At 40.6% G+C, this 26914-nt stretch overlaps 2 protein-coding genes across 4 annotated transcripts in view; one reads left to right on the top strand and one right to left on the bottom strand.

The window, feature by feature from the left end:
* The window catches only part of LOC128993517 (uncharacterized), an 80536-nt gene extending 59841 nt beyond the window's left edge, over nt 1–20695 (bottom strand). For 2 of the 3 annotated variants that reach the window (XM_054417477.1, XM_054417494.1), the window contains exons 1-4: nt 20643–20695; nt 14786–14852; nt 3752–3976; nt 2841–2968 (exon numbers count right to left, since the gene is read on the bottom strand). In XM_054417477.1, coding sequence (XP_054273452.1) covers nt 2841–2968; nt 3752–3976; nt 14786–14820 — 388 coding nt within the window. In that variant the 5' untranslated portion in view covers nt 14821–14852; nt 20643–20695. Of the gene's footprint in view, nt 1–2840; nt 2969–3751; nt 3977–14785; nt 14853–20630 lie in introns of all 3 variants that reach the window. The other variant, XM_054417486.1, reaches the window with a different exon arrangement.
* LOC129003781 (ubiquitin carboxyl-terminal hydrolase 21-like) overlaps nt 16825–26914 on the top strand; it is an 18498-nt gene continuing 8408 nt past the window's right edge. Inside the window, exon 1 of the mRNA XM_054432085.1 lies at nt 16825–16923. Within this exon, the coding sequence (XP_054288060.1) occupies nt 16825–16923 (99 nt within the window). The remainder of the gene's footprint in view (nt 16924–26914) is intronic.

The raw sequence follows: 26914 nt of genomic DNA, 5'->3' as shown, positions 1-26914 counted from the left end.
CGACCAAACAATCAACCAAGAATGACTTCAAGATGATACCTTCGATTGAAAACTGCCTTACTGTGACTGACGACACAGATAACTATTATAAAAACCACAGAGATCTTGGAGACCACAGACTTCGCAGAGCTACAACTTCAAACTCGAATACAGACTTGTACTAGCTTTGTAAAGAAGGTGGAAGAAATTCAAGAACAACTGGACACCAACCCAAAAACTGAAGATGAACCAATGGAAAGGACCCTCCACAAAGGATAACTTCATAACTATTATTATGGACTTCGAGGAAATCCTACCAACTTACGGTAAGACTAGATATTTCCCAAACTAATAACCCACAGCCGACAGAGCCTGATGTCATCCGTTCAGCTACTTCCATCCGTACAAAACCAGTACAATTCAACCTCCGGAGTTTGTTTTACAACTTTCCAAAGGGATATGCTACGGTGGCAGGAGTTTTGGGATAGCTTTGAGTCTGCCATTCATAGTCAAAGTTAATAAGTTAAACTATTTAGTGGTCCAATTAAAGGGTGACGCCAAACGTTGTATCACTGGACTTCACCTGTACTCATTACCGAACTGAATTGTGACTGCTATTAACTTGTTGAAAGACAGGTATTCTAACAAACAGGTAATAGTCAATTCTCATTACTGTGCCTACATGGATAAGCCACCTATCACAGCCAGTGCTAGAGTATCACTAAGGCGAGGCTTTGACAAAATTTGTGTTGTCTTCAAGCTTTGGGTGAAGACGATTCATCTAACTACTTTGTTTCTTAAATATTCAGTAAGTTACCCTACGAAATTGTTTTTAATGTTAAAGAAATTAATATTTCTAGGGAATTGGATGTTAAAGTGTTGTGTAATCTTGTGAATAACTTGATTTTGATTCAATATAAGTTAGAGCTACTGACGGGATCAACACCAAGCACTTCATCTTACTCTAATAATTCTTATACTGCTCCCAATGTATACACACCGGTGGACACAAACATATACCCACTCTCTCGTGGGAAACAATAAAATAACTTGTATTTTTTGTGAAGTCAAACACTGGAATGTACAAAATATAAATTGTAAGAAAGCAATTCCAGGTAGGTGCTGTGTATGTTTAAGTAAGGGACACACTGTGAACTTCTGTAAATTACATAAAATGTGTGTTTACTGTTAACAGCAGAGTAACAATCATAGAAGTTTATGTACCAAACAGTTTCCAACAGACCAAATTTCTAGTGATTGCCCACAATTAACTTTAACACTCATGGGATCTGTAAATGCAGGAAAGGCTTCTTTAATTTTCATATCGGAGAGTGTTATTCTTCAAACTGCAACTATTACTTTGCGTAATGCTGTTACCAACCAAGAAACGCATTGTGGTGTACTTTTTGACAGCGACAGTCAAAGATCTTATGCGTCCAACGGCTTCTAAACTGAGTTTGAAGGGTAAATACTGCCAAACATTTTCTTTACTTACGGTCGGCAATCGTGAATCCAAAACGGTTGAGACTCAAGTAACAGATGCTTGATTACAGTTAACGAACAGGAAACTTTGTTACTCATATCACTGGGGAGGTAGTTTCTAGTACCAATATAAACTTCAATACAATTGCTTCTTCCTATTCAAAATTTAAGTTATCAGACGGCCAGTTTACTTCACAAAACATTAATCTAATAATAGGGAACGATTACTATTTTGACATTATTTAGAAGATAATGTCAGAAGATAGAAACTTCACCACAATTATACTAAGTGAATAGGAAAACTGGTTGGATCGTAACTGGGCCTTACGTTAATGATGAAAATTTCTCTCTAATGTACATGTACATGTAATGTGTCATTTTCTCACACTAGTAAAACTCAACAACCTATTGCTCTCCTATAGCTCCACCTATATCTCTCCAAAAACTTAATAGTATGATATCAATATTTGTAGAGGTGACAACTTAAAAAACTTATGGCAGTTGGAGACTGTTGGTATTAAAGATGACCCACACGTGAAAGATGATGATATTGCATTGAATAAGTTTAATAAAACTGATAAATTTGAGAATAGTTGTTATTCAGTTTCTTAGCCTTGCAAAGGTGATTGAAAGTATACCTTTCTCAATTTACAGGACTACTACACTGTGCTTTATGTAAAAATGTGAGATTCTATAATTGTTTTGAAAGTTTACAGTTGTGTATTCACCTGTTTAGTCACACGAGCTGTTTATTTAGAGATCTCCAATAACTAGTTTTACTGTGTCTCTCAGGAGGTTTGTGGGAAGAAGGGGCGCTCCGAAGAAGGTTACATGGACAACGCAACTCAGTTTAAAAAGGCTTCCTCATTCTTAAATGATATGTTTGTTGAACATCTCGATGTACCAGAACTACTATCTTATGTAAGTGAAAATCATATTGAAATTACTTACATATGAGAACTTGCACCTTGGATAGGAGGAATGTGCGAGAGGTTGATATCTTGGTTAAAGAGGTGTCAAAGAAATAGTATTGGTACAGTCACTCTAGAGTAATTCCCAACTCGACACTGTGATGATTGAAATAGAAGCTGTCATCAACTCAAGACCGATAGTTTATGCATCTTCCTCTGATCAAAGATTTAATGATGGCTGTCGTATCGTCAGCATATAACAACAAACTAGGATTAACATTCTTAGGTAGATCATTAATGTACATCAAAAACAATAACGGTCCTAAGATCCCTGAGGCACCCCCATGACCCATCATATCTCAAACTCGGCGCCCTTGCGGTCCAAATCACGCCAAATTGAGACTATGATGATTTCTCTTAAAACTGTGAGAGTTCATATGTATGAAAGTCTAGACCAATATCAGTTACCTGAGAAAGTCCAAGAGCGCTGTAGGCTACGCTTGACCGTCTCCACAGCATTGATGCGGTTGTCTCGCCTCTTGCTCGGCCGCCGCACAAACTGGTTCATCCACTCCCCGGACGCAGCTGTCAGCTCCCTGCAAGAATCATCCTCAGTTAACATCTCCAAGTTGTTAAATTTATTAAATAAATAACCAATAGCTAATTATGTTTATAAAGCTATGCATTTCTAATAGATATGAGAGCGCACTAGTTTGATGGTAGATTGTGTGAAATTGGTCCCCGAGGTCTTGGGTTCAAACCCTGTCAATTACCAATGGATGCTGAGTGCCACAACATATAAACATTTGAACAAATTGTTTTTTGGGCTTCTGGGGAGTGGGGACAGTGGCGGACCTAGAGGGGGCGAAGGGGACAACCGCTCCCCCTCAGGAATCGCGGAAGACGATGATGTTGCGTTACCGCGGGGGTTATTCAGGGCTTTGCCATGACCGCGGGAGACAATAACGATGTGGGGATATTAAAATGAAAAATTAAATCAGTTTTGGGTCTAGGTCTTAACTTGCCACCTAAGGTAATAGCTTCTTCCCTATAGGTAAAATTCGATAAACTATACCAATATTAAAATAAAGCCCTTGAACTACAAGGCTGTCCCTTCTGGGGATGAAACAAGAAATTAGATTGACCAGCCATTGATCATACCAATTGGTAATGGCGTACAGTTCTGATAAACAATAAGCTTGAGAATAGGTATTCCTTGATTCCCAAGAGGTAGCCTTTATCAGGTACAGCTAACAACCAAGTTGCATTCACTTACACTTGCATAGAGATAAAGTTTTGGTTACCTTACTCTTGATAGCTGATTCCTTTAGGGTTTGAAGACCTAAACTATTTAAATCTGAAAACCCTGTGTTACTGACATGTGTTTGAAGCAGACTGTACACAGCCAGTCGGACGTCTGATTGGTCGTGTACTCCCGACAGTTCTTGCACACCCTGTGTCTGCACCACCGACAGAACGCTCCTCTGTTGATGATACGACCGAGCTCTGCGCGGCACCTCGCGCACGCCCGTGCGCTACTCGCTCCCTCGCCACTCTTGATCGCTCCTTTCTGTTTCGCAGCCTGTAGTTCCAATTTCAGTCTCCTGAAAAAATATTTTTTTATTAATTACTTGGTACGTTTCTATTCTTCCACTTGATACACAATTTATAGTTAGCAAACAACTTTCGGGTGGTTACCATACACTACAATTTTAAGCTTCACAAAACATGTCATCCAGTCATTAATTATTGTCTTAGCATAAATAATGTAGTAAAAAAAAAAAAAATCATGATATTTTTTCGCTATCAACTTACTATAGATTTCTCACAAAAACACATTTACCAAGTTTTTTTTTAACTAAATGCAACTAAAGTTTAACAAATTTTGAACAATGTGTAACCAAAAAGGTAAGATCTTAGGTTTCATAGAGTTGTAAATCTTTAAATACCTGTAAAAAAATCACGATTATTCAATGTTAAAATTGGCACTTCAAGTTTAACATTTTTCAAAACACAAGAAAATGATTACAATATTATTATATCATCTATCTAGGTAACCAAAAAGCATTACGAATTACGATTGCCAACCCTTCTACAACCCCTCTCATAATTCCTATAGACCCGAATCAGAAATACCAACCTTTGCATAATTCCAACTGATCAACAGATATAACGACAACTTTAGCATGATCCCAGTGGACTAATAGAAATAAAACCTAACTCTTGCATTATCCCGACCCGAGTGTTTAACAGGAATATTGCCAACTCTTACATAACCCAGGTGCACTTTAAAACCTTTAATAATCACAGTGAACCACCCCAAATAACACCAATCCTGGCAAAATCTAGCTGCACAACAGGCAACGTCAACCCATGCGTAATCTAGGTGTCCACCAATAAACAACAATATCAACCCATGCATAATTCAGGTGCACAAACATACAACTTCAACCCTTGCATGATTCAGGTGCACCAACATACAATGTCTACCCTTGCATGATTCAGGTGCACCAACATACAACTTCAACCCTTGCATAATCCAGGTGCACCAACATACAATGTCTACCCTTGCATGATTCAGGTGCACCAACATACAACTTCAACCCTTGTATAATCCAGGTGCACCAACATACAACTTCAACCCTTGTATAATCCAGGTGCACCAACATACAACTTCAACCCTTGCATGATTCAGGTGCACCAACATACAACTGTCAACCCTTGTATAATCCAGGTGCACCAACATACAACAACATCAACCTATGCATAATCCAGGTGCACCAACATACAACTTCAACCCTTGCATGATTCAGGTGCACCAACATACAACTGTCAACCCTTGTATAATCCAGGTGCACCAACATACAACAACATCAACCTATGCATAATCCAGGTGCACCAAAATACGACATCAACCTATGCATAATCTAGGTGCACCAACATACATCAACCTATGCATAATCCAGGTGCACCAATTGACAACAACATCAACCCATGCATAATCTAAGTGCACCAACATACATCAACCTATGCATAATCCAGGTGCACCAACATACATCAACCTATGCATAATCCAGGTGCACCAACATACAACAACGTCAACCCTCGCATAATCCAGGTACCCCAACAGACAATGTCTACCCTTGCATGATCCAGGTGCACCAACATACAACAACGTCAACCCTCGCATAATCCAGGGGCGCCAACATACAATAACGTCAACCCTTGCATAATCCAGGTGCACCAACAGACATGACGTAAATCCTACAACCATTGCAGTGGACCTTCAGAAGTTAAGTGAATCGTATTAAGTAAGAACCACGGATGCTTGCACGAGTGCAGTACAGTTGCAATAATGAAACGCTACGAAGTGCCTTTGTCCCGGCAAGCAGTCTAGTTGCAGCTGGAGCGGGTCAGCACCGTTATCCCGCAGTACCGGCACCAGCGGCACATGGTTCCGCCAGTGTCCCCGGTACAACATAACCAGTGAAAGTGGAGTTACCGGTTATCATCATCACTACTTAGATCTCGGGTGCAATATCCTAATCCATCTGATGAAGACGCAACAGTTTGAGAAGTGAACGGAGACGCTCAGATCCTTCTGATTGGTCTGTGATTCATCGTCATCGAACAGCTGTTTATAGCAACTTGCTAAAAAGTGTTCAACACGTTATTTCATGCTAAGTGAAAATAGAGCATAATACAAAGAAGCAGTAACAAACAATGTTTTCTTGCAGACTTTGTTTAGTGTTTTTCGTATTTTACCCAAAAGGGGTTGGTGACATCAAAGTTGTTCAACTTGCACACATTTTAAAACAATAACACCAATACAAAACATACAATTATACCTAAGACAAGTTCATAAGCAAATCAATCAAAACAAGGTCTTAGGTGGGATACTACACATTTTATCTGATGATAAACAAAAAGTGTCTAGGCCTAAGCATGTACAGTATTATCAAAGAAAAAATAAACCAATCGAAAAGGATACAAGGTATTAATTAAACAATTAACGATGGTAAAGTTTTAAAAATATTAAAAACTTACAACGAGGGTTTGAGCTTCGAAGGTGTATTTTCAAAGAAAGGCCTAACTTAAAAATCAATCAACGAAGAAAGATTACAGCTGAACCTCAGAAACAATTTACTTCATACAGTATTGTAACCGACATTTTATGAATATAAATACCATAGATTAGACTTTTTGGTTGTATAGGAGTAAATTACTGAAAAAATTACTTTAAAAGGCACACCAAAAAAACCTTCTGGTTTTACAATTGGACGGAAAATCTATGGACAAAAGTGACGTCATCTGCAAACGTATAAACTTAACTTACTTCAGAAACTCGTCGAAACCAAATCTGGAGTTCCACTCATCTTATGAAATCGTAGCAAACATTTCATACTCTCGCACTGAATTCCCGTAAACAATATGTAAAGGTGTTGGCGTTATCTATTTAGGTCGCCACAACTCAATGTAAACAATAACATGGTCACAATGGCGGTGAACGGTCGAACGGACGTAGGGTACCCATGACCTACCTCTACCACGTACATAACCTTTACATGACAAACACCGTGTAGTAGTCTAGGATTGTTAAAAAAGCTGCACTATAGTCCGTTCACAAAATGTAAGCGGTTTAGGATGAAGCTTTCTTTGTTCACCCACTGCTTGCTTAGCTTAATCTACAGGGTGTCCTTTAGGTACAAGAAAATTCAGGAATAGGTTTAATGGGTCAAAATAAAACGAAAATCAAGAATAACATGTTTTCCAAAAATGCCTTGGTAGTGAGATATCTGCTATTTTGGATTTTTGGGGTTTATTCTGCCCCATTGGTTCTATGCTTATACATTTTTGTTCTTTACTTACGGGACACCCTGTATAATATCAGCTGTCGGCTGTTGTTTCAAAGTTATGGGAGAGGGGGGGGGGGGTGGAATCGCTTTCCCTAAAACCACCTTAATTAATAGCCCATACAGCTAATGGCAACTAAGGGACCTACAGTTTATAGTGGAATTCGAACCACATTTTTGCCTTGGTATGCGAATTGGTCTAATTTTCAGGATAGTACTGTGGATAGTCGTAGTACGCACTCGTGCGGACGTTAATCCACACCAGGGAGTATCGCACCCACAGTGCATGCCTATAAATATCCACAATTCGTTACCTCCTAGTGTAGCTGGATTACAGGACGATAATTAATTTAAGAGCAATAAAAAACAAGAGTATTAGAAAATAACACTTGTAATTCAGGGCCACCTGTTATCGAGGGTCTTGTTATTGAGGTTCCGCTGTTCTATAATCCAACGCCCCCTTTGAATCGCCTCGCTGACTTATTTACAAATGCTGTACACACACAAGGTCCAGGGTCCAATGCTGTGGCTACAACCAGGTCCAAGGTCTAGTGCTATAGCCATAGCCAAGTCCAGGGTCCGGGACTGTGGCTATAGCCATGTCCGGCGACCCACGCCTAGAGGCGCAGAACCTCGCACGTGTGGGGATAATGGGCAGTCGGCACACGCCCCGCTCTGACATAGCCCTGACCCCGCGACACTCACTACTACCAACACCGACCACAGGAGTACCACGGGGTTCCAGGGTCCAGGACTGTGGCTATAGCCAGGTCCGGCGACCCACGCCTAGAGGCGCAGAACCTCGCACGTGTGGGGATAATGGGCAGTCGGCACACGCCCCGCTCTGACATAGCCCTGACCCCGCGACACTCACTACTACCAACACCGACCACAGGAGTACCACGGGGTTCCAGGGTCCGGGACTGTGGCTATAGCCATGTCCGGCGACCCACGCCTAGAGGCGCAGAACCTCGCACGTGTGGGGATAATGGGCAGTCGGCACACGCCCCGCTCTGACATAGCCCTGACCCCGCGACACTCACTACTACCAACACCGACCACAGGAGTACCACGGGGTTCCAGGGTCCGGGACTGTGGCTATAGCCAGGTCCGGCGACCCACGCCTAGAGGCGCAGAACCTCGCACGTGTGGGGATAATGGGCAGTCGGCACACGCCCCGCTCTGACATAGCCCTGACCTCACGACACTCACTACTACCAACACCGACCACAGGATTACCACGGGGTTCCAGGGTCCGGGACTGTGGCTATAGCCAGGTCCGGCGACCCACGCCTAGAGGCGCAGAACCTCGCACGTGTGGGGATAATGGGCAGTCGGCACACGCCCCGCTCTGACATAGCCCTGACCCCTGACCCTGACACTCACTACTACCAACACCAACCACAGGAGTACCACGAGGTTCCAGGGTACGGGACTGTGGCTATAGCCAGGTCCGGCGACCCACGCCTAGAGGCGCAGAACCTCGCACGTGTGGGGATAATGGACAGTCGGCACACGCCCCGCTCTGACATAGCCCTGACCCCGCGACACTCACTACTACCAACACCGACCACAGGAGTACCACGGGGTTCCAGGGTCCGGGACTGTGGCTATAGCCAGGTCCGGCGACCCACGCCTAGAGGCGCAGAACCTCGCACGTGTGGGGATAATGGGCAGTCGGCACACGCCCCGCTCTGACATAGCCCTGACCCCGCGACACTCACTACTACCAACACCGACCACAGGAGTACCACGGGGTTCCAGGGTCCGGGACTGTGGCTATAGCCAGGTCCGGCGACCCACGCCTAGAGGCGCAGAACCTCGCACGTGTGGGGATAATGGGCAGTCGGCACACGCCCCGCTCTGACATAGCCCTGACCCCGCGACACTCACTACTACCAACACCGACCACAGGAGTACCACGGGGTTCCAGGGTCCGGGACTGTGGCTATAGCCAGGTCCGGCGACCCACGCCTAGAGGCGCAGAACCTCGCACGTGTGGGGATAATGGGCAGTCGGCACACGCCCCGCTCTGACATAGCCCTGACCTCACGACACTCACTACTACCAACACCGACCACAGGAGTACCACGGGGTTCCAGGGTCCGAGACTGTGGCTATAGCCAGGTCCGGCGACCCACGCCTAGAGGCGCAGAACCTCGCACGTGTGGGGATAATGGGCAGTCGGCACACGCCCCGCTCTGACATAGCCCTGACCCCGCGACACTCACTACTACCAACACCGACCACAGGAGTACCACGGGGTTCCAGGGTCCGGGACTGTGGCTATAGCCAGGTCCGGCGACCCACGCCTAGAGGCGCAGAACCTCGCACGTGTGGGGATAATGGGCAGTCGGCACACGCCCCGCTCTGACATAGCCCTGACCCCGCGACACTCACTACTACCAACACCGACCATAGGAGTACCACGGGGTTCCAGGGTCCGGGGCTGTGGCTATAGCCATGTCCGGCGACCCACGCCTAGAGGCGCAGAACCTCGCACGTGTGGGGATAATGGGCAGTCGGCACACGCCCCGCTCTGACATAGCCCTGACCCCGCGACACTCACTACTACCAACACCGACCACAGGATTACCACGGGGTTCCAGGGTCCGGGACTGTGGCTATAGCCAGGTCCGGCGACCCACGCCTAGAGGCGCAGAACCTCGCACGTGTGGGGATAATGGGCAGTCGGCACACGCCCCGCTCTGACATAGCCCTGACCCCGCGACACTCACTACTACCAACACCGACCACAGGAGTACCACGGGGTTCCAGGGGGTACGGGACAAAAAGAACAGAGCACGCTTATTTCTTTGAGATTACGAAAGGAACAACGCAAATTTAATTTGGTCAAAAACTTGCATCCGAGGCAAAACAGTTCCAGTACAATAACCATTGCAACTACCTTTTCAAGCTTATTTAGTTTAGAAGGTACTTTGGTATTATACCGACCACATCTAAATTGGATTAGGTTAACACACCTAGGTTAGGTTAGGTTAGGAGATAAGATAAACGGAATATAACCTACGGGTAACCAATTTACGTAAGGTCGGAATAATACCAAAGTACCGTTTAGAGCAGCTATCAGGTGAATAGAACTACTAATTTACAAGTTTTGGATTTTAGATCTCTATAAAGAGCGATTTACCTAAATCAGGTCACAGTTGAAAAAAGTAGCCCATTTTTAATACATTTCCATAAACTGTTTAGTCACTTGTTTACAATTTGAACGGAAGGAACAACTGTCTATTAAAATTTGTCAGCAAAACTGTATCTTTGAAAGTGGACTCTAGAAATAAATTAAACATGAGGGGGCGAAGCCCTAAAGGAAATTAACCTTTCAGTGACCACTCGCAGGTGCGCTAAATAAGCTCAAATGACACCTCAATCGTAAAAATCGGTCAAGTATGACGGGTGGGAAAAGGGTGTAACAGGGAAAACCTTTATTTTATAGAATATTCCTTTTTGACTCGTTTGCTGTATTTGAATTTAGAATGTTCCAAAGCTCATAGATTAAACATCCTTGTAGATTTATAATCTTTATGGATCAGCATAGGAAAAATAATTAATATTAACAAATAAAACAAAACGACCTTCTCTATGAACCGGATGGAACTTAAAAAATGTCCAGCTAATCTTAACATAGACAAAAAGAGTTAAATATAGACCATCAGCTGTGCTGCGGTTACCATAGGTTCTGGCGCACACCGCTGGGAGCGCCATGTAGTACACGGCGCTCCCAGCGGTGTGCGCCAGAACCTTGAAGCTAAGCAGCTAAGGACTACAAGAGTTTGATTAGTCTACGAGACACGCCGACGAAGGTACAATCGTTTTCTCAAATAAACACAATTCGTTTTCGATTACGATTGCTAATTTCCAATCACAACAATGACTACGGCGGGCGCTGACGTCACTAATCTCACGAACGTTGGGTGGTCTCAAGGGTCTCTACGACTTCGGCACTATCTACATTCTACACAGCACGACTTCAGACTTCACCCACACAATGACAGAATCGTACAGAACACTGATGCACAGCTGTTTACTAGCAACTAGACTAACCAACACAAGTAGACTTCTCATCCAATTGTGCATTTTGAAGCTCGTTTTTCGTATGTAGTCCATGTCCGGTGACACTGTAGTGTCGTCGACATTTTTGTTCTATTAATTTAGATTTAATTTCATGATTAGTGCTTGGCTAAATTGGGTTTTAAATAACTGAAATAACAAGAAACAAATTGTAAGCAAACCATGATCTCTACAGTGTACTGGACGGAACTAACAATAAAATTGGCTTCGGCTGTTCCATAAGGTTGAGAACTCTACGGTTGAGAAGGGAGTACGTTTTATCATAGACAAAAAGAATTAAATATAGACTGTCAGCCGTGCTGCGGTTACCATGGTTACCATAGGTTCTGGCGCACACCGCTGGGAGCACAGTGTAGTTACGTAGCGCGTACGCCGTGACTACATGGCGCCCCCAGCGGTGTGCGTAGGAACCTATGGTAACCGCAGCACAGCTGACAGTCTATATTTTTTGTCTATTCTTTGTCTATTCTTTTTGTCTATGGTTTTATGTATGATTGAACCAATGATTATACACAACATGATTTTGACTTCACCTACACAATGACAGAATCTTGTAGAACACTGAAGCACAGCTGTTTACTAGTACTAGTAGTAGGCTAAGTTGGGGGAAAATGTACAGCTGCTTTCCTCAATCCCAGCTAGTAAAAATCACTACTTTGCAACAGATAATGAAAACAGCTGTAATTGCTTTATCAATGTATTTAAAGTGAAATGCAAATATTTCCTGAAAACCTGTTCAAAAACAGCATACAAGAGAGGAAAGTACGAGGACAATGGGCGAACTAGAGACATGGGAGAAAGCAGGATTCTGTCAGCTATCTTGGGTACGTGACATGATAATGGACAAGGGCTATCAGGAATATCAAGGTGACAAGAGGCGTTAGCTGATACCACGTCACTACGGCTGGCCAAGCGTTACATCATTGACTATAGATACTTAGACTCCTCATCCTGTAGTGGGTAGTGCGAATGGTGTAAGGTGTAACCATTGTCTTTTGGATGCTGGAGTAGAAATCTCGATGGACCTATGTTTTTATTTAGGAAGAGCAAAGTTGAATGATCCATTTACTGAGAACACTACAGACTATTTCCTCCCTTACTTTTTTTTTTTTTTTTTTTTTTTTTTTTTTTTAAAGTTTATGTGACATAAAATATGCGATACTATAAAATCGTTGAAGCAGTTTGACTTTGTTAACAAGCTGGCGTACTCGACAGAAATCTTAACACATCAACGAACTCTTCCGGAGGCTCAATGCAACTACGTCCAATTTTGTGTACTTCAGAGGGAGTCATGCTTGAAAGTGACATACGGAATCAAAGTGTATTTTGCTGGATATACAAGGCGAAGTTGGAGGGAGATGATATGCATAGCTTTTGGCTAAGATCAGAGGTTTCATTAGTCAGGATCACCATTCATCAACAGCCTAATGATCAGGGACAGCTGGGTCCAGTTTCAAACCATCAAAAAGCTACTTTATTTATCACTTCTCAGGATCGAACCCGCAACCAGCTGGTCACCAGGCACCATAGCTACTCACATAACCACGAGAACATCATAAACGTGTTCAGATATTTGAAAACATAGACATGGCTGTTCCAAGAAAAATACCCCCGTCGCAGTAAACCTAAGCAAATTTCCATCCTCATTGGATTTTAATTTTTTGTAATCTTCAAAAATGTCAGTTAAATGACATTAGGTGTTAACGAGTACATAAGTTTACTGATGTAAACACCCGTAAAATGACTAATCTTTTTACAGCTTAACAGGCGTGAAAAGGTATAATTGTACAGACAGGCGCAAAAACAGCAGAAGATCCATTGAAAGTTCAACGACAGGCGAGGGGCCCTGGGCGGCGTCCATTCTCCATTCTCCAACTGCAGACAATGTGCCATTGTATGTTGCAGGAGGCAGCGAGGGCAGACATTAGACAGCGGAGAATAACAGAGAGGGAATAGCAGAACAAAATAGGCCAAATACAGGACAAAATTGTCATGCAGATTCCAGAGTCGATGCGAAGCTTGTTTCACTATTGACTTGGATACTGCAATAGGCATTCTATATGAACCAGCTGTCGCCAAATTTCAGAATAAAGTGTATCAGCATTGAATATATTACACTTTTATATATAACACTTGAATAAAGTGTTACATATTCGATGGTATCAGCAATATGACACATACTTTATCCCATTGGATAAAGTAATCAAATTGGATAAGGGTCAACAACCCTTATCATGGACAAGCTGTGTGGGTCACTATGATATGTTAAGAAAAATCACAAAAGTTTCACCAGCTTTTAAACCGTAATTTTTACAGCAATTGGGGTTCTACCATTTTGTTTAAAGGACTGTAACATATAGCCATTTTTAAAATCAGATTTTCCGTTTTTACGGTGGAAAAAATCACCACTAAAACCAAAGTTATGTAAAATGAATATACGCCAAAAGATACCACGGATACCCACACACCAATAAGTAATCAATATTTGGACCACAGGTGTGGTCTGTAGCTCTGTACACACACATCCACATATACAAACAGACATCACTTTGAAACCACTTTTTCAAGTTCAGAGGGGCCCAAAATGGATGTATCAACCCAAAACACAAACTATTTTGACGAAAACTAATACTATCTCCGAGTCAGTCACAGAATCTCATATTGCTAAAATTCTATACCCACCATTCCATATAGTGTATTATCTTACTGTGACAAGCTGCTAAAATAATATAGGCTAGCTTGCAATCAGTTTTCCTTTAAAATTGGTTTGGTCAAGGAGTTGCTCAATTCAACAGAAATCAATGACTGGGACGGGTGGCGTCGTCCTGTAATCCAGCTACTAGGAGATCACGAATTGTGGATATTTATAGGCATGCACTGTGGATGCGATACTCCCTGGTGTGGATTAACGTCCGCACGAGTGAGTACTACGACTATCCGCAGTACTATCCTGATAATTAGACCAATTCGTATTTACCAAGGCGAAAATGTGGTTCGGATTCCACTATAAACTGTAGGTCCCTTAGTTGCCATTAGCTGTATGGGCTATTAATTAACAGCTGTGTCTAAGGAATAAGTCGGCCTTAGTCACTAACAAGACTACAAGATCGCGCCACTCTCATCCTACACTCATCTCCATTCATACTTGGCTTAAAATACCTACTTTGTATGGTCGCCATTACATCGAAAAGTATTGAAGTAATGATTAACATCAACTCCCTCTGTCAGGGGCTTAATTTAACATTTTTATTCTACAACTGGCAACAACTTAAAAATTAAGGATGAATTTATAGTTATGTCAATAATCAAAAAGTTTTTTACCGATCAATTACGGTAAACTCTCGCAATAATCCTCTGTCCAATAACAACACATTCGAATGATTAATTATCCTCGTATATTATCGAAAACAAATGTATAGAAACATGTTTAACCTCAACACTACTTCATGATAGAAGAAGACAACTCACTCTTTGTTCGTGATCTCGATGATGGTGTCGGCCATTTTTCATGGACGATGCGTCATCGCGAAGAGAGCTGCAAAGTAATTTAAGATGGAGGAAAGGTTTGGATAAAGGGAAGATGCTGAAGAGGACAGTCATAGAATAGTCCCAGTGAACAATGTAAAGGGTAGTCGTATCAATTTAATTTGAAAATATTTCAGAAATCTTTACGAAATTGTTCAATAAACGTTTACACAACAATGATCTCTTATGTAAACGATTATAAATAGCTTAAAAAATGAGTAACAAAGAAAGAGGTCTTTAGAAACCAATTTTCTATCAATCCATCCTAACGAGCAAATAATTGGAGGTCGCAAATAACCTACTGTCCCAAATCGATATTTAAACAAGCCAATATTGTCAAAGTATTGTTAAACTAATAGAAACTGTGACAAGGGAGGAATAACAGTTTCTTCTTCAGGATTTCAGGTGCCAACAATCATGTCGAATACAAGACTCAAACAACATTCGGAATATCGGAAAACATAAATAAAGTAATGTCAATAAACCGCCACAATGAATATTATTAGAATATATTACACTGTTTCACGTGTAATCTTCCCTAGACGCCTCGGCTGTCAATTAAAGTTTGGATCCCATTAATCGTCTTAATTGTTGAATCGATGTAATTATCCAAGGTTAACTACCTTCCCAAGAAAATTAAAGAATAACAATTACGTTGTATTGGTGGTACGGTGGTAAAATGTTAACAAAAAGAATAGTATAGCAAAAAATATAAAGACATTCAATGACAAATATGTTTTCTTAACAATATAATTTACCATGGTATATTATTACAACGAAATCTTCCTGGAAGTTTGTCACGTTTATGAAGTTTTTTTACTACAATACTGAATCGTCCAGGAGGTGACGTATGACGTTTTATCACTACAATACTGAATTCTTCCTAGAATTATCGTATGACGTTTTATCAATACAATACTGAATCGACCTGGAGGTGACGTATGACTCCTGGAGTTAACATATGGCGTTTTATCACTACAATTACTGAATCTTCCTGGAGGTAATGGTAATGTATGACGTTTTATCACTACAATACTGAATCGTCCTGGAGGTAACGCATAACGTTTTATCACTACAATACTGAATCGTCCTGGAGGTAACGCTTAACGTTTTATCACTACAATACTGAATCGTCCTGGAGGTAACGCATAACGTTTTATCACTACAATACTGAATCGACCTGGAGGTGACGTATAACGTTTTATCACTACAATACTGAATCTTCCTGGAGGTAACGATAACATGTTTATCAAAACTATAGACCATACTGGGTCGTCATAGAGGTAACGTATAGTAACGTTTTATCACCGCTACAAAATCATCCTGGCGGTAATACAGCACAACAGTAGACTCACTAGTCTGTCCTATAGATAACATACCACTTTATACCCATCCCTAATTTACATCTTCCCAAGGGTATCGGAAAACATTTAAAAGCTGCATTATTTGTTCGTCCTGGAAGTTGCCCATAGTTTTTACTCCTGTAAATTCGCCGTCGCAAAAACATCAAGTTTCTCGAGATGTCTGGCTCACAACACAACGTATGTTCAAGAAGGAAGTGATTGCCATTGCTATTCGGAGAGGATCTGCATTGCCGCAGCAGTCAGCGCAAGGCACGGCGAGGTCGGTGAACTCTGCCGCTGTGTGACTGAGCCGCTCCTAGCATGGTCCGGTCACTCCGGTGGTCTGAGGTGACCAGGGGAAATACAATACGCACAAGCGAAATACAACAGTGCTGGGCGGTATGTACGCGGCTTCGATTTGTTTGAAATCCAAAATCGCACGTAGACGACGTATAAAAACATTCTGTGATGTTTGGAACTCAACGCGCAAAACTTTATACAAGAATTAAACCTATTGATGCTATCCTACTTTGATAAGATGGTGAAACCCTAACAGCTGGCAATGTAAACTTCGATTTTAAATCGGGAGAGGAAATACAAACTTGAACGTATAAAAAAATAGGTAAATAAGCGTACTGCATGATTAAGTCACTACACTACATCACTGCAGTACAGAGAAGGTACGTCAGCAACTGTACATTAGTATTGAGCAACTGTGGCACAGTCACTGCACTAGAGGTACGTCAGCAGCTGTACATTAGCATTGTGCAACTGTGGCACAGTCACTGCACTAGATGTACGTCAGAATCTGTACATTAGTATCGAGCAACAGCAACACAGTCACTGCACTAGAGGTACGTCAGCATCTGTACATTAGTATTGAGCAACAGCAACACAGTCACTGCACTAGAGGTACGTCAGCATCTGTACATTAGTATCGAGCAACAGCAACACAGTCACTGCACTAGAGGTACGTCAGCATCTGTACATTAGTATTGAGCAACAGCAACACAGTCACTGCACTAGAGGTACGTCAGCAGCTGTACATTAGCATTGTGCAACTATGGCACAGTCACTGCACTAGATGTACGTCAGCATCTGTACATTAGTATCGAGCAACAGCAACACAGTCACTGCACTAGAGGTACGTCAGCATCTGTACATTAGTATTGAGCAACAGCAACACAGTCACTGCACTAGAGGTACGTCAGCAGCTGTACATTAGCATTGTGCAACTATGGCACAGTCACTGCACTAGAGGTACGTCAGCAGCTGTACATTAGTATTGAGCAACAGCAACACAGTCACTGCACTAGAGGTACGTCAGCAGCTGTACATTAGCATTGTGCAACAGTAACACAGTCACTGCACTAGAGGTACGTCAGCAGCTGTACATTAGCATTGTGCAACAGTAACACAGTCACTGCACTAGAGGTACGTCAGCAGCTGTACATTAGCATTGTGCAACTGCCGCCCAGACACTGCACTAGAGGTACGTCAGCAGCTGTACATTAGCATTGTGCAACAGCAACACAGTCACTGCACTAGAGGTACGTCAGCAGCTGTACATTAGCATTGAGCAACAGCAACACAGTCACTGCACTAGAGGTACGTCAGCAGCTGTACATTAGCATTGTGCAACAGTAACACAGTCACTGCACTAGAGGTACGTCAGCAGCTGTACATTAGCATTGTGCAACAGTAACACAGTCACTGCACCAGAGGTACGTCAGCAGCTGTACATTAGCATTGTGCAACAGTAACACAGTCACTGCACTAGAGGTACGTCAGCAGCTGTACATTAGTATTGTGCAACTATGGCACAGTCACTGCACTAGAGGTACGTCAGCAGCTGTACATTAGCATTGTGCAACTGCCGCCCAGACACTGCACTAGAGGTACGTCAGCATCTGTACATTAGCATTGTGCAACTATGGCACAGTCACTGCACTAGAGGTACGTCAGCAGCTGTACATTAGCATTGTGCAACTGCCGCCCAGACACTGCACTAGAGGTACGTCAGCAGCTGTACATTAGCATTGTGCAACAGTAACACAGTCACTGCACTAGAGGTACGTCAGCAGCTGTACATTAGCATTGTGCAACAGTAACACAGTCACTGCACCAGAGGTACGTCAGCAGCTGTACATTAGCATTGTGCAACAGTAACACAGTCACTGCACTAGAGGTACGTCAGCAGCTGTACATTAGTATTGTGCAACTATGGCACAGTCACTGCACTAGAGGTACGTCAGCAGCTGTACATTAGCATTGTGCAACTGCCGCCCAGACACTGCACTAGAGGTACGTCAGCATCTGTACATTAGCATTGTGCAACTGCCGCCCAGACACTGCACTAGAGGTACGTCAGCAGCTGTACATTAGCATTGTGCAACTGCCGCCCAGACACTGCACTAGAGGTACGTCAGCAGCTGTACATTAGCATTGTGCAACTGCCGCCCAGTCACTGCACGAACCAGGACACCCACATACCGTTACAAAGGCAACACTGGTGAGATAAACTAGTCGTCGGATCAGCGAATATGTTTAATGTTCACTTCGATAGTCAACTTTTATAATTATAACCAATCCACCAGTATCTTCGGCCGGTGATTTCCACCGAAGGAGGCGTCACGCGAGAAAATATCGTAGACCCTACGTATTCATTAAATTCTATCTTTTCCAGCATAACAAGGACATGTAAAAGATTAGTGAAAAACCATCATGATAAAGTGGAATAGAGGGAAATGACGAAAATTAAGAAAAGTAATGCAAACTCCCATTTTCTTTCAGACTTCGACAATTACTCTAATGACTCAACAGACATTCAGTGACCATGCAATGCGAGTAGTTACCGTTGTGTTGTAATGCTAATAGCGCACGATACTATTGTCTACAACACAAACCCTTCACTTGTCAACAACTTGCAAACATTCCACGACTAATGTAGATCTTCATGACAACTTTTAGCCTAATCTTGCTAACCTTAGAGCAAGTTCAAAACTGTGCTTCATGCTTTGCAAAATATTATGTGGAAAAGTGATCATACCAGAGAAATATTAAGTACACTTAGGCCTAGTTACTATTGTGACATAACAAAACATGTTTTGAATGAACGATATGACGCTACTTATTTCTTAGAATCAAGGTTTCCTTGTTGTAAAGTTCCGATCTCTAATTACAGGGTACCAACTGATGCTCAGAAACGCCTCATTCTGACTGATCCAGTTGTCCTTATCGTGTCAATTAAAGCCCGGTTGGAATAAAATAAAACTAATTTACCACGACGACAATAGGACTCGGTGAAAGTTCAGGTCCTCTTGTTTACTATAAAACTACATTGGCATAAAAAAGCTTGCATGGTGTATTAGGATTTTTAAAAGCAGAAGAGTAAGCAACTATAATTTACTGTTGAATATATGCAACAAAACAATTATTTACAATTTACAAAAGCTTATTCTTAACACCTGTTTAAAACAGCTGATTCTGACTATGTAATTTTTGTAAGCAGCTGTCCAATGGCCGTCCGGATTAACGCATAGTTTGTAGTGAGATTCTGATTAATGAGGGTATTGTGTATTTATCACAAGTCCATATCACCTTAAGATAAAACGAGAGATTAAGTCGAATCAACAGCCAATAGCACATTAAGCTGTTTACGAGGATTAAAAGCCGAGGATAAAAAATATCAGAAAGGTCAGGGAGGGGGAGAAAGTGCAAAGTTAAGGGATTTTTAGTTTAATTCGTTCAAGGGTTGGGCTAATTTAATCTTACTGTAAAATGTCATCATCGTCTGAAACTTTCAAAAATGAAGCCTTCGTATATTAGCAATTTATTCATAATAAGGTTTGCCTGCCTTACTAAAAAAAGATCAAAACAAACCCAATTTTTTGAAGCTAAAATCGTTCTTAATTAATCTGGCTCCCTATAGTATAGATGAGTGTATAGATCAAAAAATGAATTAGCTGTCCATTCTAAAATAATTGTCAAATTTATGGTTAAGTCTTTTAGATTAAGTTGTATACCTGTTGTATGCTTTGACACTATTCATGTACAAAATATATAAATGTATAAAGTGAATAAAGACAATTTGATTTGATTTGATTACAAAAGATATTATCACAACCTTCAATTAAATGTTTTGACATTAAACTTAAGTTATGACAAAAAAGCGAAAAACTTATGTAAGAATGTATAACACCTGTTTCCGTGTATACACTATTCGTTATATCCTCGAATAAATACTTATCTACGGATACAAAATGTTATTTAACATTTTAAATTCAGCGGAAGATAACGGAAGTGACTACGACGTGACTACCCAGCAACAGCAACCAGTGATTCACGAAGAATGTTTGAACATTGGCACCTGAAGGTCAAGGGCTGGGGGATGAAGGCACTTTGGAAAAGGAATTGAAGCACTAAGGTTAAAAACACAATAAAACCTGTTGCTAAACCTTGAAACTGGACACTGGAGAAAATCTGACAGACACAAACACCAACACCAACACAACACAACTAACTGGTTGGTTAGGTTGGTACGGTTACCTGGACGGTTGGCGGACAGGTGTGCCAACTGTCAAACGACCATCGAACAAATATCCCTGCTGGCTTCCAAATTACCACAAAAATGTATTGAGAATAAACGTTTCAGCAATATGACACGCCCAAATAATTTCCCCTGTCAACAATCCATATCATGGATAAGCGGTGGAGTAACTATGATAAGGGGAAAATGCAAAAGTTGCAATAACTTTTGAGCCGTAACTTTTACTGCATTGGGGATGTACCATTTTGTTTAGAGTTAAACGGACCACGCCATCCTAAATTTTAATCAAAATTGTTCGATCCATTTTTGTGAGAAACTAAATTTTTCTGTAATTTTATGAGTAAATCACAGTTTCAAAAATTGAAACTAATTAATCAAGTACGGTGTCGTGGGTTGTTAAGTAAAAAAATTGCATAAATAAACTATCAAAATAGGCTACAATTAACTATAACATGTTCCAAGTAAGTGACACGTAGTAAGTATTTTACTAACAATTGAACGTTTAAATAGTTTCTCATTTAATGTTGAGAAAAATAAATAGGTTGTAGGTCAGAGGGTCCCAGGGCAACCCAGACAAGGGTTGGTCGTAAAATATTTGAGCGAGTGCGGTCACAGGGTCCCAGGGATACCCCTCATTAGCGCTGGGACTCTCTGGCAACTCCAGAAAAGAGAGGATTAACGCGCAGGTCACTGAAATACCCCACACGTGGGGTTATACTGTTGGAAATAAATTATTTTGCGTTTCAGTTGCATTACAGCCTTAACTATATGCACAATTTACTATGGAGGAATTATTTTTCAAGCAATGTAGCCTATCTTTGGTTTATGTATTTTAATCAGCCTTGTTGAAATATCAGAATTAATACTTCATTGAGATTTAAATCTGTCTTCCAATGAAAATCTATTAAACGACTGGAAAAATTCAAAAGAGAAAAATAAACAATCAACTATAAATAAAATACCAATGTTAACGCCTCTTCCACACGAACAACAACTGACACACTGTACTATATCTACACAATAATATCATACAAAGATCTCAAGGGTTCTGCTGTGAGTATGCTTATCAAGTACGTAAAAACCAGCAAAAATGTAGTTACCATACCTCGGATCTGTTTAGGACTGTTCATGCTTCGATATCGACCGAGGGCTTTGCTTGCTGATTGTTAATGAAATATTTATTTAGTTTTTATCTATCTATATATCTAAAATACTAATGTTCGAGTAAACACTATTATGTATGAAACGTTTAGGTCATATACAATAATAAAGTCGTGAAAAATAATAGCCTAATTTACTAAAAAATATATAATGATTACATAAGTTTAGATAGACTAATAGTACCAAGCATGGTTTGATTTTATTGTTAACCAATCTCTGACGATGGTTTTATTTTTATTTTGTTGAATTATGTATTGACATAGCCTATTATGTATGTTTAATGGCCAAATAAACAATTTGAATTTGAATTTGAATTTTGAATTTGACTTACACATAAAAAGACGTGAAACGGTAAAACTAAAAATGTACAACTATTTACAGGAATTGACATGAAAACAGAGCAAAACTACTGATATACTGTTTATAAACAAATAATGAACATTTGAAGGAAATTCTATTTATTTTTAACGGAATAAGGATATGAATAATAATTATCAGTGTCAACCCGTTTTGATGACCCTTGCAAAACTATTTTAAAACAATTTAAGTATATGTGAAGTATGTAGGGCCTACATGTGACGTTCTAAACTGTTGCATGTCTTAAAAAACTTGAATGTTAAGAAATTTATATTACACGAGAGTTTATACTTTTTTAACCCACCATGTTAAACTTCCCTATCCCAAGCGTGATGCATACAACTTCATTACTTCACGAGTGGTGTAAAGTTGAAAAAACTCACTCGGTGAGGTAATGAAACCCATAAACAACATTGAATGCTTAACTTATAGCTATTTACATTACAAGTGTAGTAAGAGCGTTTTTAAATCACGCAGGTGAAAGTTGCATAATTTACCTAAGTGATGTAAACACGCTCTTGCGTAACGTGTAACGTACAAGATTTTACCTGACCCGACAATATACAGGAGGTTACGAACAATATTTTTCATTACCCATTTCACTCATCTTATAACAGTAAGGTTCATTTACAAACAAAAGCTAGGTTAGGAAAATTCTTCAAAACATAACAATAACAATAAAATTCAAGCACACAGCTGATTTCTAGCGTTAAACGTCGTTGGCTCCATAGAGTCATATTTTTTAAGTTATCCACTCAATGTTATTTAAATGGGTTTCATTACATCACCGAGTGAGTTTTTTGATACTTTACATCACTCGAGAAGTAAGGAAGTTGTATACATCACGCTTAGGATAGGGAAGTTTAACATGGCGGGTTAGGTAAAAAAATATACCTCTATGGAGCCAACGACGTTCAACGCTAGAAATCAGCTGTGCGCTTGAATTTTATTGTTATACTTTGAAGAATTTTCCTAACCTAGCTTTTGTTTGTAATGAACGTTACTGTAAGATGAGTGAAATGGATAATGAAAAATATTGTTTGTAACCTTCTGTATTTTGTCGGGTCAGGTAAAATGTTGTACGTTACACGTTAAAAAGCCTATGTCCCACGACGCGTTGCGCGGCGCTCCACGCGACGGTGAAAATGCGCGGGCTGGAGCGTCTGTGCGCGTTTAGGTCCGCGCAAGACCTGTCCCACGGCGCGGGTCGTGCCGCGACACTCGCCGTCTAGAGGCCGTAGTGGATAGTGTTAAAACCTCATAGAGACCTCCGTGCTACACTGTATTTGTAAAGATCTGTGTGATTTAATGATGAGTGATTTGGAAAGTGACGGTGAATTACTGTGCGCCACAGTTATCTATTGTTGAGTGGTGATTGTTTGAAGTTAAAATTGAATTCAAAGAAAACAATAGCGGCGTTGGTGGATGGATGCATACAACAAAAGTTTCGCACCAACATTTGCTGAATAACTGCAAGTTCAACGTTCACCCGGTGGAAAAACGTCTCGTACTGGCCCAGGGCGTCCACGCTCCAACCCGCGCCTTTGATGTTTACCGACAACTCACGGGAACGGACGCGCAACCCCGCTCCGCGCCACTCTTGCGCGTAGCATCACGCGCTTACCCTGTCCCACGGCGCGAGGTTTGGCACGCCTCGCGCCTTGCGCGCCGCGCAACGCTCCGTGGGACATAGGCTTTTACGCAAGAGCTTGTTTACAACTTCCCTAAACCCGCTATAGAAGAGGATCACTTAGGAGAAATATAACTCGCTTCCGCTCGTTGCACAACATGTACCTGCGTGATGTAAAAACGCTCTTACTACACTTGTAATGTAAATATCTATTAGGCCTACAGTTATTTGGCAAAACTGTTAAATATATAATATATTACAAAGCTCACCAGCTAAGTTAAATTAATATTACTACGAACACATAAAAGACATCAAACAGTAAAATTAGAGATATACATCCTTGGGGAATTTATTGAGCGAAGCTCACTTTCCCTCACTTTGTAACTTCTTTGTAAGGGCATCAGAATGTAATGGCTTGACCAATTGATATGAAATTTGGCCAACAGCTGAAGAATACTGAGCACAATGTTTTGGTAAAAAAATATTTGCAAATTTCCTTCTGGATTTTATTTTACGGGTCACGCAATTTCGCTTGTTATTTTAATGTAAGTTAAAAGAACAATTATATTGGGCTTATGACACATGGCTTTAATTCGTTTCATTTAAATAAGATAAACATATGTTAATTGTTTGTAACTTTTTTGTTTACATTTCAATGTTTACTTTATTCTAGGTTAAAGTTGGAATGTAACAGTTTATCAATGGAAGTAACAGTTTTGCTATATTTGTTTTGAGCATGCCTCAAAGGCCACGTCGTAATATTGGTCGTTGCACCGATAATGCAAATATTGTAAGAGAGTGGCGTCGTGAACAAGAAGAACCAGATGAAGCAGTGGCGGAAGAAGCTGATAATGATAGGCAGTTAGCTAATCAATTCCAACATAAATTAGATGCACTAAAATTTTACACTTGCACTAACTGTCAACGCCAACAACTAACAGCTTCAAACCAATCACCGATTTGTTCGCGTTGTCGTTCAAATGCAACTAAATTCACGGTGTTAAATAATATGGATGTGTCAAGTGTCCCGAACGAATTAACTGACCTGACGATTGTAGAACAAATGTTGATTGCACGAGTACATCCTGCTATGCCCATTTACAAAGTACAAGCAAATGGTCAGAATGGCCAATTTCACTACAAAGGTACAGTATAAACTATCAGATAAATTTGTCATTCTTTAGAATTGAAATAATATCGAACAAACAAACGGTGAATCTGTTGAAAGGGAACATATTGAAGGGTGTTAGCTGCTTTAGCCATTGACAATCTTTAAATAATGCTTAGCTCATTTATGCGTCTAAAGTGTAACAGCAGACCACCCTAGTATTAATTTATATTTATATTCTGCCCTCGGCACGGGCAAAATAATAGCGTAAACAAAGTTAGATTTAAAGAGTGTTTAGTTCTGCTGCTACGAAGGTAAAATGTGTTTTTAACGAACGTTTATTGTCAAGGATGAAATAAATCAATTAATCAAATATTATCAACATAGAGAAACAAGTAAACTACATCTCCATAACAATAACAAAGATAATTCAAATATATTTTTTTTCTTTTCAAGCTTTCTCCGTTACCTTTAGTTGTAAAACAACACTTCAATATAATTTTTTTAGCTCTACATATACGATTTCTCATTTGCCCGATTGGATTTTCAATTAAATATATTTAAATAACATTTATAAAAAAAAACATTATACAACAAGTACCTAGGTTAGCTGCTACAGGAGGGAAATATAGTGTTTTTTATAAAATATGAAAATAGTTTTTTTAACTCATGCCAGTTCATCCCAACTTACACCTTCAAGCACAATGCCATCATATTCGGACCAAAATTACCCAAGTTCTCGTGTTCACGGACACCGTTAAAAGTATATCGGTCCCGGGTGTAGGATTTAGTGCCACCTACTAGACTACAGTATAGCTAAATTCGCTAAAAAAAAGCTACACAGAACATCTTACTCCATTTTGCACTCACAGTGCATTCATTTTCAGCTTAAAATACACATTTAGGTGGGCTTAGCTCTCTTAAGTAATGAATCAATGAATTGCTTAACACGTTACTGTAAACAATGTGGCTTATAAAATAATAAAAGTTAATTTCGCACGTTATTTGTTTAAAAGTTACGTGTTCTATATTCTCTCGGGAGTACATGAATCCTCGAACAGACTTTTTGTTCTCGTATTCGTGGCAACCTATTAAAAGCCACGAATGGTCTAATGATAGATGCCGTTTCCGTTAAAAGCTTAGAAGATAAAGCTATATAGATATAAATATATATTTATATATTAGATATATAAAGCTTAGAAGATCCTTTCCAATATCACACAAAACATCTTTAGTTTCGCATGAAAATGTATTTTTTGAAATACTTTTGATAACTCATTTAAAAGATTTGGATAACAATTTTCATTTTATCTCATTGAAATGTGTATATTATTTGCCGTATCATACCGTAGGTGTGAATGGCAGAGTTGTTTGCTGCACGAAGTTCATATTCTATATGCTTTTGGTTCTTACAAACGAATGATTTAGGGAGGCAGCATATGTCGGATCCAGTGTCAATCAAAAATTTTGTATTAGTTGTACGGTCGACGATTTGTAGGCGGCGCCCTCCAGCTTGGCAGTCAGCTGACGCCATCACTGGCTGCCTTTGGAGTTTGTCGGAGAAGTGAAATTGCATGGTGGAATGCACTTCTCAGCTTGATAGCCAAAACGCTTGTGGTACCAGCATAGATTGGTTTGCTCTGTAGTGTCAGAGGAGCTACCTGCGTGATAACGACTACTAGACAAACTCCTCTGACGTGACCTAGGTCGCCTGTCACGTAGGGAATCAACATCTTTACGCATATTTTTCATTTGCAACTCCAAAGCAGATAATTTTGATAAAACTTCAGTTAATTTTGGGTCATCAGAAAAGAAGATTTAGGATTTGGTGAATTAACGGCATTCAAAGATGTAGGCATACTAGTGAGAGAATGGCAAAAAGATGCGTTAGGTTGGACTGCTAGAATTTTGTCGGCAGTAATTG

The sequence above is a fragment of the Macrosteles quadrilineatus genome, unplaced genomic scaffold (assembly GCF_028750875.1).
Source record: "Macrosteles quadrilineatus isolate MER2022 unplaced genomic scaffold, UCM_ALF_1.0 Scaffold_1__1_contigs__length_201487025, whole genome shotgun sequence".
Taxonomy (NCBI): Eukaryota; Metazoa; Arthropoda; class Insecta; order Hemiptera; family Cicadellidae; genus Macrosteles; species Macrosteles quadrilineatus.
Note: the sequence above shows the minus strand (reverse complement) of the source record. Positions and strands in the feature narration are given on the sequence as shown.